Source organism: Pleurodeles waltl, chromosome 4_2 (assembly GCF_031143425.1).
Source record: "Pleurodeles waltl isolate 20211129_DDA chromosome 4_2, aPleWal1.hap1.20221129, whole genome shotgun sequence".
In the NCBI taxonomy this organism is placed as follows: domain Eukaryota; kingdom Metazoa; phylum Chordata; class Amphibia; order Caudata; family Salamandridae; genus Pleurodeles; species Pleurodeles waltl.
This window is the reverse complement of record NC_090443.1, coordinates 740,133,272-740,151,129: the sequence shown is the minus strand read 5'-3', so window position 1 is coordinate 740,151,129 and position 17,858 is coordinate 740,133,272. Positions and strand designations below refer to the sequence as shown.

General features: G+C 43.0%; 2 protein-coding genes across 5 annotated transcripts in view; one reads left to right on the top strand and one right to left on the bottom strand.

Moving 5' to 3' along the window:
* CCDC18 (coiled-coil domain containing 18) overlaps positions 1-16,773 on the bottom strand; it is a 574,107-nt gene extending 557,334 nt beyond the window's left edge. The window contains exon 1 of one of the 4 annotated variants that reach the window (XM_069232377.1): positions 16,622-16,773. The gene's annotated coding sequence lies outside the window, so the exon portion shown is untranslated. Of the gene's footprint in view, positions 1-16,125; positions 16,348-16,621 lie in introns of those variants that run through there. The other 3 variants (XM_069232374.1, XM_069232375.1, XM_069232376.1) reach the window with 3 other exon arrangements.
* Positions 16,774-17,282: 509 nt separating this feature from the next.
* The window catches only part of TMED5 (transmembrane p24 trafficking protein 5), a 39,779-nt gene continuing 39,203 nt past the window's right edge, over positions 17,283-17,858 (top strand). The window contains exon 1 of the mRNA XM_069232373.1: positions 17,283-17,573. Within this exon, the coding sequence (XP_069088474.1) occupies positions 17,403-17,573 (171 nt within the window). The 5' untranslated portion in view covers positions 17,283-17,402. The remainder of the gene's footprint in view (positions 17,574-17,858) is intronic.

Below are 17,858 nucleotides of genomic sequence, written 5' to 3'. Positions count from 1 at the left end.
GGAGTCTTCTGCATTCACCATCACAGAATGGGGATTTTTGAGTAGATATACTGTGATGATCTTTCAGACTGAGGAGGTATCCATCGACACTCATTTGTCACTATCCGAGCTATTTTCGTTGGGCTCAGTACCCGACCTCTAAGCTAAGAATTCGTAATAGAATGAAGGGGCTTTCCTCAAGGATTCACCGAGAGACAGAAAAGCGGAGGCTCCACTGACCTTAAATAAAAATAAAAAAATAAAAATCTTCAAAGAAAGGAGTGCTGGTACACTCTTACAATAGGACTTAATTGATACACTAAAGACTACAATAGAGGGGATGAATACATGTTTAGAATTCCAGAGATGGGAGAACGTTAGCCGACAAATTAGCATAGGGTTCATTATTTATCCAAGGGAAATAGGTTTCCAACAGGTCAAGGGTGAAAACCCTTGTGCGGCAACATACACTTTACTGGATAAAAGAAAAGCAGTGTAGTGAATGCAATGGAAACACCACATGTAAAGAACGGTGAGGTTTCTGAATCTGGTGGTAAGGCCAGGTATAAAAGGGTGCAAGATGCACCCATTTGTGAGAAACAGCAAGAAAAGCCTTGGCTCACGAATGATGGCAATTCAGGTGTCTGAACTGGCAGCGAATCTTCATCAATATTGTGGATAGGGTCTGCAATGGAAGCAAAGCAATATGGTTTTGAGATAGAAACAGAAACAGGAGGGTGAGGGTTCTTAGCACCACAAGAGGTACTCCACAGCAAAGCAAACCTGGTCCAACTGGACACAGAGGACCCAGTGGAAAAATACCAAAACAAGAGCACACTATAATGAGGGCAGCTGTACGTACTGCAGAAGCGACCACTCTACTGAAAGCCTAAAGGTCAACGAGCTTTCTGTGTCCAGTATAGGACATCAAGCTAAGTCATTTTGAGGGTTACAGATAGTGCCTGTTAAGCCTTATGACAGCACTGCAGAATTATGGGGAAGTTCAAAGATCTGGATCTATTCTCCAGTTCACCAATAGAGATGATTACAGAAAAAACAAGCATTTGCAAAGCAACGGGTCTCACATTTGGTCGAGTTAGAGCTATTAACGTTGTAAACTCTGAACTGGACTTTTCTTGCCACATAAATTGAAAGAAAAAAAATGAGCCCGATCGTGCTATGTGAAACCCAGCACGATTGCACGGATATTGAAAACCAAAAAACATGAGTGCGATCGCACTATGTAAAACCCAGCGCAATTGTGCTGCGTGGAAAATAAAAAGATAAAGTAGTGCAGAAACCAGGCTGAAAACATGGAGCATTGTATGTTTTCAGTAGCTGGCTGATGTGCTCAAGGAGGGCTAAACAACAGAAAAGGCATGGCGTATGCATGCCTTTCACTAATGACATAATGCGGATTTTAAAAGGCAAGCCCACGTACCAATGAAAGTGACAGGCGTGACATGGGCATGGTTAAAAGCCCAAAGAGAGAATACAACAGGGACGGAGCGGAGCGCTTGTGCGCTCGACCCTAACAAGCAAGGCACAATCATCCAAAAACCATGCACTGGAACTTAAATGAAATCAGATTGAGGGGATCTGTCAAAACCTCACTAACCCTCAGAGGGAATTTGACAGGAGTTTCATCAACTTTTTAAAATTACATAGACATAACCAAAAAGCCCAAGGAGTGCATGCCTCATTCTGCCAAGCTAGAATTTGCATCCTGCCATTTCAGAAACATTTTTGTGAGGCCCACAACAGTCTCTGCAAAGAAAGTTTCAACAATTTCAGTTGCCACGAACAGCACCTAGTACCTCCTACCAAAATGTTCCCGTTAGCACATAGTAAGTCTAATATCACCTACGATATGGGTTCTTCAGCCTTTATGGTACAGAAGGAATTTTGTTTTCTGTGACACTGCTGCAATCCTCACAAAAAAAAAAAAAAAAAAAAAAAAAAGGAGTTGCCACTCAGCAGGTGGTGACTATTTAAACAGATGACAGTACCTGGGAGGCTCAGCAGCTGGACACAGTTCTCCATGCAGGTTCAGGACAGATCTCTATACAAAGGAAAACATTATCTTATGGCATTTTTCCTTAGCTCCGGCTGTACAACACTGTATAACATTGATTGCAACAGCTTCAAAAATGTTTCTTGGCCCACCATTGGCAGACCCAACTTCTGGGCTGAGGAGAGTAAGTTTACAAAAGTATGAAGACTAAGTATACAGCTTAGCTAAACAGGTTTCAGTTTGCAGGTTAATTTCCCAAAACACAGGGAAGGCAACAGCAACAAAACCGGAGAGGTGTTCCCAGCTATGTACAAATGGAATCTAGGAACAAGAGACCAGGCGTGTGCAACATGGGATCAGGTGCTATGGATCAATAGCAGATTTTCAGGACTATTAACGATTATGCAAAATGCTTCTGTAAGATTTACTGTATATAAGTGTTAAGTGGCCTGAATAGCTGTCATGGATTCAACCATACTGGATCTATATTAACACCACTGTTCTAGATACCACTGCTCTAATAGGATATGTCTACTAGGTGTATTTGGTACTAATAAAGGAGACTTCTCGTGTCCTCACTGTATTTGACTCGTATTGAATCACTAGCCCCATGTCATTCACAAATTTACCAAGCCAGAAATCAGGGGTGTGGCATTTAATAAAATATCTACTTGTCCATGGGACAGGTTGCTTCATAAATGAAATTGTCCTGCAAAAAAATTTACTTGTCCCTTTAGTGCGGCGACAAATTATGGCAACAATCTCATTGCAAAAGAGCTCTGATAATAGCCTCCATGATTATTGCCAGGGCTAATACTATAATAGGGCTTGAATATGAGCAGTTTCCTTATTTTGCCACCTTTCTGTAGATCTACATACTGGGGCTGGAGGAAGCAGAAAGTAATAGTTCCAAGGTTGGAATGCATTTGAGTCTGTGCAAACCTACTAACTTGCACGTTTTAAGGATGTTCACCAGATCTTCTCTAAACTTTTCCCATACTCAGAAACGCTGAAAATGTACTCCGGACAAGGGCAGAATTAGAAATTATTCCAGGGTTGGGAATAAGTGGCTAGAGGGAAAATGAACTTGAAAACACTCAATAGAAATTTGTACGAGCAAATTTACACATGCATATTTGCTCGTGCTAAAATACAGCTCACAAATTTTTTCTAGGAGTTCGATTTCCTGGTCACCTTCTTTAAATTCTTGTGAATTTATGAATGCCACCATTCTGCATTAATGCAAAAACATATACCACAGGTGCACTTTTGTGACTTTTAGGAATTGGGCCTCAGCTAGGTCTGGTGATAACCAAGGTATTTTGTTTTTTATTAGAATTCTATTTCTCTCTCTATCCATCTATTGGTTGGCCTTTCTGTGAGTGACAGCATTCTGCTCTTTCACAAGGAGCATATTGGCACACAAAGTAGTTATGCTCAGTACCAGGACTAATGTGGCAATGTGTGCTTTTGGAGATCGATTTTTTTTTTTGCCTTTTGCCAATGTTTGTTGCAATGGTTAGGATCTGGCAGCCCCTTCAACAATAAAAGTTTTACAAAAGCCATGTCAAAACAAAGCATTCATTGACCAAACCAAAAGACTGACCACCAATATCGGATTGGTTGGCTTTGCTAAAGCTTGTTTATTTTCATGTTTCTCATAATCTTGCTGAAATTGGTTACATTGATTTTCCATTATTAATATTTTTTTGAAATACTAGCATACACCAAAACATTTTACTAAATGACCCTGCTTCAAAGAAATGGTACGTAAAATTTCACAGTAATTTAAGCAAAACGCTTTTTCCCAGTGGCATTTTTTTCCGAACATTTTATTCTGAAAGTAAGGAATCCTCATTCTTGCGTACAAGCTTCTGCAAACATTTGCATCTAATCAGAGAGCATTCTGGGAGCATTACACATAGCCTCATGTTGTTAAATTCTTCAAACGTGCGTCCACATTTTTCTTAGTGGAACCTCAGTCAGTAGTGCAGTCTGAGCTCACAACATTTATTTAGAGAGCTCATCCTAGTAATAAAGGTTTTGCTTTGATGTAGCTTAAATACAAGTTCGAACAGCATTAACATATAGACACAAATATTACCTCAAAGGGAGACATTTCCCTTCCCTGTAAACTGGCCACCAAAGGGTTTGTTCTTCAAGCAACTGGGCTTAGTTGCCCTAGGACAAATAAACATGAAAACTTGTTGTCCTTGACCCCAAACAATGTGCCCTTCGGGCTATAGGAATTCTACACCCCTGAAGAAATGTTCCACTATCTATTGCTTCTGACTTGGTAATCCATCTTACTCTTCATTCATAACTCAAAGAACTCCCCTCCCATCATCAAGCAGCCTTTTAAAGGGCTCTGAAACCAAATACCCATAGACGTCAGGAACACTGAAGTCAGGAGTGGAGTATGCATTTAGAATTTTGACCCTCTTTCCACTCTCTCATTACTTAGTGACCTTTCCATAGCACTCCTGAGTGTCTAATCATGTCTATATAGTTGCATTTGGGACATCTCACATACACAGTCTGAAAACCCTGACCATATTAGAAATTAATATATGTGATTTGACTGGCAGCAAACACAAGAATCCAACGCTTAACCTACATATTTGCATCAAAAGATTTAGCCCCATGTTAATCACACTGCTGAAAAGTTGATAAAGTCAATATCATACTTTCAATTCATTTCACAGTATCCTTCTAATTGAATCTCCAATACTGTCATCTTTCCAGCAAAACTCCAGGGCATTCAAGGTTCATATGAGTGGAATACGATTAAGCAGCCCAGGTAACAGGAGAAAGCTCAGGAGGAAACTGCTAGACAGAACAGGGCTTGACTCATTCACAGAAGGAATAGGAACTAATCTAATGCAATCAATGGGAGTAAGCGTTGGCTGTGAGTGAGACCATTCGTAGAGCTGCCTAAGGAACCAGACATGCACTCAAGTACCCAATAATCACAACCAATGACACAGCACATATTGCAATTGGTAAGTAAGAGTCTTCACTGTATTGTGCTGAGAAAGCTCCAACACGTGTGACAAGCCTAAAACTGAGAAGCCATAAATACACCTTGCCAAAAGGAGAGACAAAGATTCTGCTTGCCTGGATTGTCTGGGAACTTACAGTAAAGGATCATATTGAAGATCTGAAAGAGAACCAGAATCATTTGCTGAAAGATTTTTTTAAAATTTAGCGACCATACAGACATAATGACCTCCACTATGGGAAGAGAGATCAGTCTCTAGAAGTTCTGCTTACAAGACATGAGCACAAAAAACAGCGCTAAGAAGGGCCAAAGCAACCAACTTATCCTGGCTTGTACGACCTCAGCTACCACAAGTGATGTTGAACTTCAAATAGCAAAGCAATTTCTTGAGAGCCTCTTCCAGAGTCTGTGGCATGACTTATCTACATTGATAAGTGACTGAAGAGAAGAAATACAAGCAGTAAAGATTTCCTTGAGTTAAGTGAAAGAGTTCTAACTACAGGATTCAGAAGAGGGCAGACCGAAGGAAAAGGAGTTTCTTTCGCAAGATGTTATTACTGAGAAGAAGGTGTGCATGGCCTCAACGCAGCAGAGTAGGCCCTGGCCTAAGCCTATAGTGCTGCATGAGAGAAGAGGACTGCGATCTCGCCTAGAGGCGAGGAAGGCCACGGTTCGGCTTAGTTATTGTAGTCCTGACTGCATGCGCTGACTCCCTCTACCCCAATCTCCTTCCTTTCAAGGGGTGGTGAGGCAAGTGGGCTGGGCCGCAGCACCTAGACGCGGCCTGGGAGAGGTGCAGACTTAGTGGGGGCCCTTCCCCTGTACTAACTCTGCTGAGTGCTCGCCCGGACTTCACCCCAGCTGCCCGTGATGGCTTCTTCCTGCCTCCCCTTCCTTCCCTGGGGTGTCGGCAAAGCAAGTGGGCTTGTGTTTCCTCTTCTGTGTCTGCCAGAGACTGGGTCCTCAGGGGAGAGCGGGCTGGAGGTAACCTCTAGTGCTGACTATCTGAGAGTGGCACCACTTCGCACGACTTATGGGGACACCTGGAGATGGGAGTCAGCCCCCCCCGTCCCAAAACCATTGGTGCAGCTACTTTCCACCAGAGAGTGCAGTTGCAGACAGATCTTACAATGGGGAAAGACAAGGGCTCTAACCCCAAGCACAGGCTAAGATGGACTGTTTCACAGTGCAGTCATTCACTGAGCCAGACAAGTCAGGGAGGGCCCACCATCACCAACACAACCCTCATCGAGTGATAAGGACACCATACTTCAAGTCATTCAATCTTTCAGGGAGGCAGTGGAGACCAAGATAGGGGAGGTCCGCATTGATGTTTCGCTCTTGCACCAAGGCTTGCACAATGTGGCCGACCGGGTGTCTAAGGCTGAAGGAAGGGTAACCACCCTTGAAGACGAGGTAGCCACACTAAAGCGCACAATGTCCACACTCCTCTCCACCACTGCTGTTTTGTAACACTGCATGAAAGATGCAGAGAACAGATCGAGGAGAAACAATCTTTGCTTCATCAGATTCCCAGAAAATGTTGAAACCCCTCATCCGGAATGGTTTTTGGAAAAGTGACTTGAATCCTGGGTGCCAAAGGAACAGTTGTTTGTGGGATTCACCACAAAAGGCACACCGCTATCTAGCCCAGCGCTCCCTCCTCCTGATGCCTCTCCTCCCCCTATAACCACCTAGGTCCTGAATTACACAAACAGGGATTTGATCCTTTGCACAGCCCATCAAATGGGGGCCCTGAATTTCAACGGAGCCAACATCACAATATTCCCAGATTACACCAAAGCAGTTTAGCAGGATTGGAAATTCTAGGAGGAAGTTAAACAGAAGCTTTGGGCCATGCAATTACAATACATGCTTCTATTCCGCACCAGAATTAAAGTGATCCACAATTCTACAATGTATAGTTTTTTTTTACAAACTGGTGGAAGCCTAGAGATGGCAACCTGAGAAACCAGAGCGCCACAATAGGCCGTCCTTCTGCTGCTCGTGGAGAACAGCCACCCACCAGGCCCAAGAGACGGACACATTCCAGGAAAAACAGGAGGCCCGCTTGGAGCTTGTTGGAATACCCAGACCCTGGAATGGCACAATCCTGTAGCGATGAACACCCCTCTACAACTCTGGAGAGACACAGCCCGGACCTTAGCCGGTGTCCTGGTGGTGGTCCCACAGCGGGGACCAGCCTTGGACACGCCAGTCCACAGTAGAAGTCAACAAGGGAGCCGCCCTCCTTAGGAGGCTGGTGGAGTTCTGGCCTCAAGCGCTATCCTGTTAGTCTTCGCTCAACCTATGGTCTCCTGATCAAGAGGAGCAATAGCACTAGAACACTGCCTGAACTGGTTTTAACGGTTTAGAAAATTATGGAGTGACAAATGCTTTAGAGGGAGAAGAGTGTGGTGGGGGCGAATTGGGGTGATGGGTTGTTTTGCATAGTGTTAGTTTTGCATACATTTGTGTTTTATTTTGCACTACACCAACTCCCACGGCAACATGTGAAAACGCACCTGCCGTCATCTGTCAGTATACACCCTCACTGGGTCCACCACCAGGCCACCGGTCAGACCCCTTACAAGCTGAGCAGCCTTTCACAGCATCCCTCCAGGATCACCAATTCATACCCATCCTGTATAACAATGGCTGACACGTAACATCAACAGCCTGCTGGACCGGATTTAGTACACGGCGGTTCTCCGCTATACTAAGAGAATCCATACAGCGGCCCTCCTGTTGCAACAGACACACTTGCTTGGAACCAAATGTTAATTTCAATGCAGAGTCGGTTACAAATGGGTCTTTCACATGGGATATGCCAGGGACTCCAAGGAAGTAGCTATACTGTTGCCCAAGACCTTCCCCTTGGTGAGAAAGAAGACACACTAAGACCCACTAGGTCACTATATAGAGGTGGAAGGCATATTAGAAGGGAAATCACTCAATCTTTTAAGTGTCTAAATCCCACCTCACAACATACAGACTTAGGTCACTCATGAAGATCGCAGTGGGGTTGACCCTGGAAACCACAATTATAGATGGGGACTTCAATGCAGTCCCTTACTCCGAGCGCTGGACTCCTCAAGTTCCCTATCAGAGCACCAATGGCATGGGGCGCGATGCCTAGGATCATCACTGGACTCCATGAGTTAGTGTGACGGCTGAAGGGCCTGGTACCAGGAGGCTAGGGAATACACCCCACGTTGGCAATGACTAAAACTCTCTCACACTGATCTCTTCTCCTTCCAGCTACTGATTTGTTCTATACAATAGCAGCAATACACATCACACATACTCCCTGGGGTATTTCTGACCACTCTCCAATGACCCTTTCCGACGGGGTGCCAGACTAGTCGCGGCACCCGATGTGGAGGTTCAATGTGTAGCATCTTGTGGATAAGCAATTTAGGGCACACATTAAAACAGAACCTTCACTATACTTTGAGACAAACTCGGGCTCGGTCACCTCCTCTGAAGTCCTCTGGGCGGCAGCCAAGGCCACGATCAGGTGGGGGTCACCAAGTCACCACCAGGTGGAGAGGCGCAAAGGCAGAGAGTGTGCTCTTTGGCAGGCTCAAATATTAAAACTCAAGAAACAATGCCTTGCAAGCGCTTCTGAGCAATTGCTTCAGCAACTGACATTGACAGTCTTGCTGTGCCAACTCGCATTTGACAAGACCTACCAGTACTGGAGAGCCTCCACTAAATGAATGTACGATTGTAGTGACAAGAATGGAAAGCTCCTCTGTTGGCTGGCCAACAGGGAGGTGTTTTTTAGAGTGGTATTGGGCATCATGGTCTCCTCAGGGAGCTGTTCATCCCGGTCTGACTTCGAAACCTCCAGATCACACCTAAAGGACATACCCCTGCCAAAGTTCTCAGGGCTCCAAAGAGCCAAACTAAATTACACCATTACACCTTCCCCCTGGAGTACTACCACAGGAGTATTACCCATGTTTTCAGAACATGCCTCACTTGGTAAACCTTTACACTGAGACGGTGAGTCTAGGCTCCTTTCGGGGGAACTGGGCACGGCCTCCTTTGTGGTCCTTCCCAAACGGGGCCAGGTTACTGAAAATTGCACCCCTTACAGGCCCATTTCATTGATTAATACTGAACTGAAGATTTTTGCTAAACTTGTGGCGAATATGCTCTAATGAGTCTTGTCATATCTTATTCATCCCAACGAATGTGGCTTCATGCCCAACCAGAGCACTCTCCACTGTATTAGACGGGTCACCTCTTGCCCACAGCCAAGAGGTGATCAGCCCCAGTGTGCTTCTCTTAGTTAACTTTGAGAAAGCGTTTGATACTGTAGACTGGTCTTATCTGGATTGCGTCCTCCAATAAATGTTTTTTTGGCCTTAAATACTGCAGATACGTTCAGCTCCTGTACAAGGCACCCTCAGCTCAGGTCCTGGTCAAAGATGCGCTCTCAACCCCCTTTCCAATTAGCAGAGGTACACGTCAGGGTAGTCCAGTCTTTCCCCTTCTCTTCACTCTGGTGATAGAACCCTTGGCTCTGATGTTCCGGTGTGATGCTCAGGTGTAGGGCTGGAGTGAGAAGGTATGGAGGTCAGATAACTTTGTATGCAGATGATGTGCTCCTCCTCCTGGCCCATCCACAGTTGTCTGGACCCCCTGTCCTACATATTTTGAGGGTCTTAAAAGAGGCCTCTGGCCTTCAGGCGAATTTGCACAAATCCCTTTTGCTTTCACTGAGGAGAGACATGGCAATAGAGAGGAGTTACATACCATCCCGATCCAGCGGCTAAGCTTTAGATACCTGGGGTTCTTATATCGCTCGTCCTGGAACTTACACATCATCTCAATCTAACCCCTCCCCACAGTAGCCAATATGAAACAAGCCTAACAGAGCAGGTCCAGCCTTCCGCTGAATATACTGAGCAAGGTAACCTTAATCAAGATGATGGCACTCCCGAAATGCCTATACATCTTGCAAAACTTCCCACTACTGATCCCTAAAACTAGGCTTAAACATCTTAATGGCATATTACAGTCTTTGGGTGGGGGGGGGGTGGACTCCACGCATTGCCTGGGATAAATGCTGACAATCGACGTTAGACGGGGAGATAGCGGACAGTAAAATTATTACTGAGCATTGCAGCTCTTGGTTATTTACTGATGAGTGGGGGGGTGGAGTGATCTGTTGAGCCGAAAAGTTCGAATGAGATGGTGGAATCTCTTGATTTCTATAGAGAATCTCTGAATTGCCTTTGGCTCCCCTTTTTGGGGGTAATGTATGTAAAATAACTGGCTGTTGGTTGAGCTGCTGTTCAAATTTTTTATTTGCATTTAATTAAGTTTAGGTTTTTACCTTGATGTAACCTTTTGAGTCTGCCATCACCAGGCCCATCAGGTGAGCGGCTACATAATTTTTTGGATTTTGTTTTTGAATTGGCACAAGCTATTTGGCCCATTTATTTAGATTGTATTATTTTACATATTTTGGTATTCCCCTGAACCTTTTTTATACAATACTAATATATGTTGATTTAACTTCTAACATTGCATAAACATCTCAATATGGTTACCACCCGTCAATGGAAGCATACACGATCGAATTTGTATCATTGTGACATGAGAGAGAGAGAGAGAGAGAGAGAGATTTAAAGAAAGAGCGAGATAACGAGATCAATAAGCAACCGTTATTAGTCTGTCATTTTTGATGAACTACTTTGCTCGTGTCTTTTTTATGTTTTGTAATGTTTATTATTGTTTCATGCACCGAAACCCTATTAAAAAAATAAAAAATAAAAGCAAATGAACTTTTGAGGGTCACTGAAATACCCTTTTTAAATTAGCCAACAGTTCCCGTCTAATGTTATGACAGCCAGTGGGCTCCATGCCCTTGAGCTGCAAAATCACTTAGTGGCCTAGAGACGCGCTCCTCTAAGCAAGGTACCCCCCACAAGCGGGAGCTCCAGCAGAACACGATTATCGGCGTGAGTTCGGGCATTCACAAACGCGGATACGTACTCAGTGGTTATGATCTCCTGTTATACTTTCAAATCGACAGGACACGTAAACAAGATTTTTGTTATGTTGAGCTCGTATACAGTTAACCAAGTTGATGTGATGCTGATATTCGTCGTTTTTGTAAATGGACTTTATAATGTTAGGGTTTGTTAGAATGAGGTGAGAGAATAATTGCGATGTGTCATTTGAATGCAAATACGTGCATTGAAATTAGAGCTTAAAACGATGATTTTTACAGCCAACCCAAAGAGATATTTTCATCAGATAAACACAATTTATATAATACTATTCTCACAAATGAATACAATGTGCATGATGTGATTCTGGCATAAAGGGATATCGAGTATATAAAGAACATATTCTTTTAATGAATGCCTTGGTTTAGTTATCTTCTGTTTTTTGTTTAAAGTATATCTTCTGCTTCTCTTTGTTGTAGTAATTAAGCAATGATTAACAAGTCCTAATGAAGGATTTTTCAGTCCAAAAAGCATTGGGGTTGTACATGAACATTATGTGATGAAGACTTCAACTGATCAGTGAAGTTTCAATTTTGGTACACTGCTTTATAATCAAGTAAACAATGACATTTTACACAGATTTACAAGGTGAAGATGTACTTTAACAAAAATCCCAAAAATCATGTTTAAGAACATTCAGCATCATATATTATTTATAACACTTCAAAGGTAATGATCAACAGGGCATCATGGGTACTATTTTTGACATAAGAACTAGCGGAAAGTGATTACATTTATATATCCGAGGACAGAAGATGTGTCTGTAGAGAACACTGGAAATTACAGTAGAATATAAAAAACTTGGAGCATATTTGATGAACTAGTGGTAGGTAATACTTGGAACTGTTTTTTTCACATCTTAGAATGGCCCAAATCTCATCTGCACAAACAACACTACCACAATAAAATCTGGTTATGTTTTAGGGATGAAGAAAAATAACGAATGACATTCAGGGATCGGAACACACCTTTTAGATATGATAGCCAGTTTCGAACTACTTTAGCCTGGGCATAAAAGATTTAACATGCCCAAGAACTGATGGCATTACAAACTGTACCAACACAGTACCCATCACTGTCTCTATAATATGATCATGCATCAGTCTATACTGGGTACTGTAAGAAATTTGATCACTGATTAAGAGGTGGTGAAAAACTACTCAAGTAGAAACCACAATTCTTGTCAGGGTGAACTGCAAGCAAACCCCAGATTAACCTGTGCTTGACCCTCAGTTAGCTTGGCACAAAAAACAGTCAGGCCTAACTTAGAGACAATTATGTAAATTATTTATGCAGCACAAAAACAGCAATACCATTAAAACACAACATAAGAAACTTAAGACCAGCAAAAACAATGCCACAGAAAACAGGAGGATTGAAGGCCAAATGCTAGGGAAACAAAAGTTTGGGAGAAAACCACACCAAGAATATCAGGTTCAAAAGATAGCGGGCAATGTTATTATGAATAGGAGAGTGGTGTAGGACATAGGCAAGGCATTGACGACTGATTTGTTGTTTTTAGGCTTGTTTAAATTCTGGTTAAAATGGTTTAAGCCTAAAGCTCTGTGCATACATCACATGAAACAGCAACAAATTCCGCTCATATCCTTGCACTGCTGCATAACATTTGTTTAATCAAGTATACAGTACTATCAGTGTTTTCATAGCTGTCTGTCTTGGTGGGACTTGTGTTGGATTTGAAATGGGCTTCTGTCATTATATCTGGCTGAGGGTAATGTATTCCTAAGAAAAATGTTCCATAACCGCCTTTCCTGATATTGTGATCTTCTCCAGTACTTCATAAACATGTTGCTACTTAAATGCAGAGCCTCAATCAACAAGCTATAGATAATTCATAATAAACCAACTATTCACAAAGAGAAAAAAACAAATTAATTTATTGCTTTCATACTTTTCTTAAAAGTTTCAAGTATGTCATGTTTGAATGCTGTCAATGTAAAAGTTGTTGAAAACGTTGACAATGCTTATACCAAATTTGTTTGTGAAAGCCCTTGATACAGAGCTGGGGAAAATGATTTTCAATTCAACAGCTGGGAGTATTGTTCTCAAAACATGTAAATACTTTGCTATGCAACAACAAATCAACACATTAAACAATACAGGGAGTGCAGAATTATTAGGCAAGTTGTATTTTTGAGGATTAATTTTATTATTGAACAACAACCATGTTCTCAATGAACCCAAAAAACTCATTAATATCAAAGCTGAATATTTTTGGAAGTAGTTTTTAGTTTGTTTTTAGTTTTAGCTATGTTAGGGGGATATCTGTGTGTGCAGGTGACTATTACTGTGCATAATTATTAGGCAACTTAACAAAAAACAAATATATACCCATTTCAATTATTTATTATTACCAGTGAAACCAATATAACATCTCAACATTCACAAATATACATGTCTGACATTCAAAAACAAAACAAAAACAAATCAGTGACCAATATAGCCACCTTTCTTTGCAAGGACACTCAAAAGCCTGCCATCCATGGATTCTGTCAGTGTTTGGATCTGTTCACCATCAACATTGCGTGCAGCAGCAACCACAGCCTCCCAGACACTGTTCAGAGAGGTGTACTGTTTTCCCTCCTTGTAAATCTCACATTTGATGATGGACCACAGGTTCTCAATGGGGTTCAGATCAGGTGAACAAGGAGGCCATGTCATTAGATTTCCTTCTTTTATACCCTTTCTTGCCAGCCACGCTGTGGAGTACTTGGACGCGTGTGATGGAGCATTGTCCTGCATGAAAATCATGTCTTTCTTGAAGGATGCAGACTTCTTCCTGTACCACTGCTTGAAGAAGGTGTCTACCAGGAACTGGCAGTAGGACTGGGAGTTGAGCTTGACTCCATCCTCAACCCGAAAAGGCCCCACAAGCTCATCTTTGATGATACCAGCCCAAACCAGTACTCCACCTCCACCTTGCTGGCGTCTGAGTTGGACTGGAGCTCTCTGCCCTTTACCAATCCAGCCACGGGCCCATCCATCTGGCCCATCAAGACTCACTCTCATTTCATCAGTCCATAAAACCTTAGAAAATCAGTCTTGAGATATTTCTTGGCCTAGTCTTGACGTTTCAGCTTGTGTGTCTTGTTCAGTGGTGGTCGTCTTTCAGCCTTTCTTACCTTGGCCATGTCTCTGAGTATTGCACACCTTGTGCTTTTGGGCACTCCAGTGATGTTGCAGCTCTGAAATATGGCCAAACTGGTGGCAAGTGGCATCGTGGCAGCTGCACGCTTGACTTTTCTCAGTTCATGGGCAGTTATTTTGCGCCTTGGTTTTTCCACACGCTTCTTGCGACCCTGTTGACTATTTTGAATGAAACGCTTGATTGTTCGATGATCACGCTTCAGAAGCTTTGCAATTTTAAGAGTGCTGCATCCCTCTGCAAGATATCTCACTATTTTTGACTTTTCTGAGCCTGTCAAGTCCTTCTTTTGACCCATTTTGCCAAAGGAAAGGAAGTTGCCTAATAATTATGCACACCTGATATAGGGTGGTGATGTCATTAGACCACACCCCTTCTCATTACAGAGATGCACATCACCTAATATGCTTAATTGGTAGTAGGCTTTCGAGCCTATACAGCTTGGAGTAAGACAACATGCATAAAGAGGATGATGTGGTCAAAATACTCATTTGCCTAATAATTCTGCACTCCCTGTAGCTATAGAAGCAAAAAATATTTAATTTAAAATGAGCAATGGTTTAACTAAAATATTAATGAATCAATGAAGAAAGACAGGACATACATTCAAGAGTCTTAGAAAGTGCAATTACTCTACAATAAACCAACAAGGACAGGAAGTGACACTGAGCGAGACACTCACATCCATTGTGGAGCAGTTTTACATAAGTCTGCAAAAAATCAAAGGTGCTTTTTGCTTCAAACATCTTATCGATGTTGCAAAGAAAACAAGCGTTAGCAAAGCCAGTCTGGCACTGGCCACTAGTTTTTTGGATTTGTTAGTACTTGCTTTGTCATGGTTTTTGCAAACATTTATAACTGGGGACACTTGCCGGCCTCATCAATTAACAAAAAAAAAAAACACACTGTCTAAAAGCATATATTTTTGTCTCAAAAAGTACACATTGCCATTGTAGTTCTTTGCACACTCCTTGTGAAAGAAAAGAATGTCATTACTCACCAACGGTGGCTCCTCCACTATGGTGGAGCATCGCTCCATCCCCTCCCCCCCCCACCAGCAGTTGCAAAACTTTCACAATAAAACAATAATTAACTATGTTTTTTATCATTTTATTGTAATAGGGTCGGGCCATGGGGCTTGAGAGAGGGGGGTTGCACAGCACTCCACCTCAGTGTGCATGTGTTTGGCTTGTCATCTCAGGCCGGCCAAACACACATGCGCACTGGGTTCTCTCCAACCCGACACTGTGTTGCCGGGTTGGAAACAGCAGGCAGAGGCTCTCACTCTGCCTTGGAGCACCATGGCACTGCTGCCAGCAACATGAAGCAAAGTTAGTATTGGCCGCAGGGCAGGCTGGGAGCCTCTGCCTGCAGTGAGGACCGCAGAGGAGAGGAATGTACTTTTTTTCTTTTATTATTATTTTTTCTGTGTCGTTTCCCCCGTCTCCCTGCTGAATATTGACCAAGCCACAAAGAAAATAGGCTGGGACTACACAGAGGACAACTTTACAGACCTCAGTTTAACACTACTAATTGCCCCATATTTTGTATTAATAGTTCATCGAGTTCTATTGCATTGTGGTACTTGTGTTGCTAATTTCATTATAAAAGCTACAGTCCCCTGATTCCAAACAGAAATAAAACTGGTGATCATAGCATTGCTTGTAATAGAGTGCCACTTAAAGTATCACACAGGAGCCATGCAGACGGAAAGCATAGCACTACCTATACTGCTCCTCACAGTATTTCAGAAGCAATTAGAGCGTCCTTTGCAACTGCTGCATCTCCTAGCAATTAGAAACGGGCATGTTCCCGTGCAATCTATTAGTTCTTTCCACAGTAACAATTAGTTTTGCAGCGGTCGGTGTACTGCAGAACACCGGCACAAGTAACCTGCACTAGGCAGGAGCGTCCATCACTTTCCATTCCACTCTACCTTAGCGCCAGGCACGTTTCTTGGAAATTAGCACTATCGACAAGCACTCTACCCAGCAACAGTTTCTTTAAATTTGCGATGTGCGCCATCCACTAAGACGATGAGCTTTCTCCTAGCAGCAAGCACTTTCTCCTACGACGCGAAGGTTTACCTAGCAATTGCACAGCAACTAGTACCCAAAGCTATCAACCAGCTATTTCATTAAAAGCTAGCCCCTCCCCTAGCAACAGAGAGCTTCCCTCAGCAACCACCACTTCCTATTGCAGATGTTAATTTCTTGACAAAAAATAGCAATTTTGCTACCGAACACTCCAGCAATCAGGGTGATCTCTGTTGGAAGCTATATAATTCTGGATAAAGATAACATTGAGCATCTACGAGCACTGCTGAGTCTTGGGCATACACAAACAAAAAGTCCCCACCCCTCAATACCCTCAACACGGGCGCATCTGGGGAGTTGCATCCTTCCTCTCACCCTCGCAGCAGGCGCGCTCACCTGCAGCAGATTTCCAACACTAACCGCAGTGATTCACAGAACCTCAGGCTAGCTTCCCCAAAGCAACTTTGAATCCCGAGCCAAACTGCAAGCGCTTCCGTTGTGGCGCAGGCAGAAGCCGTCATTCAGCCGCACCTGCAAAACAGACCGATGCCAGAGGGGAGGTTCTGCTGAGATAAAAGAAGGACACACATTGCCTGCGTTTATGAAAGAGTAGCCATCTCGGAATATGAGCCATCTAGTAAAAGGAGAAGGACATTTCTTATAATAAAAATACAAGTAAGTAATGAAATGTAATTTCTCCGTCAATCCCATGGAAACGCACTATTTTACATTTATTTGCTGCATGGTAAACATATAAAATTTAAAATAGATGATTTCATTTGGTTTAGTAGCAACTCAGTAAACACACAAACAGCGTTTAAAATAATGCAATTGAAAATGTATTTGACTGGCTGCTTCTCGATCGTCCTTGTAATTGCCCAAGAAAGAAACCCAGCAGTAGAGCAATGTCGGCCAGCAAAGCAGATTGCGAAATAAGAACGGACTAAGCTGGAACGACAGTCTATCTCCAATTGACTTTCGTCGCCATTTTGAAATAGGGTAATACTCCGCTGGTACATCCAGAGCAAGTTGACTGTAAGTCCTTTCTCTACCTCGTTGTCCTATCCGCTTTCACGAACCCCATGCCTGCTACTGAGCGAGTGTGGGCTGCTCTTCCTGCATTCCTCTGAAGTCTCCACTACTTCCTTCCCTCTGGTATTGATCGTGTACCGCGATTATGGCCAACAGGGTACTGCCTCTGCTTCTTTGCCTGCAGCATGTGCTGCACTTCTGCTTGGGGTTCTCTCAATCTGTGGACAGTGATTTCACCTTCACGCTGCCCCCGGGTCACAAGGAGTGCTTTTATCAGCCCATGAGGAACGAAGCATCTCTGGAAATAGAGTACCAGGTGAGGGGACTGGGAATACTAGGGTATCTGTGGACTACTGGTCCCAAGGTTTTTAAGAGGTGTATATAGAGTTCTGTAGCAGTCACTTGCACTACTGAAAGTGACACTTAAAGCACGACAAGGAAGGTCTGCAAGGGTCCCCCACCCATGTCATCACGGACACGTTTTCCATTCCTAGCTAGGCTTTAAACTACAAATTTATGCATTACTGCAGTTAAGCCACCCCAAGAGGACCACACTAAAAATGCAGTATGTTACAACCAGGGGGGCAGGTTCACTGAATTA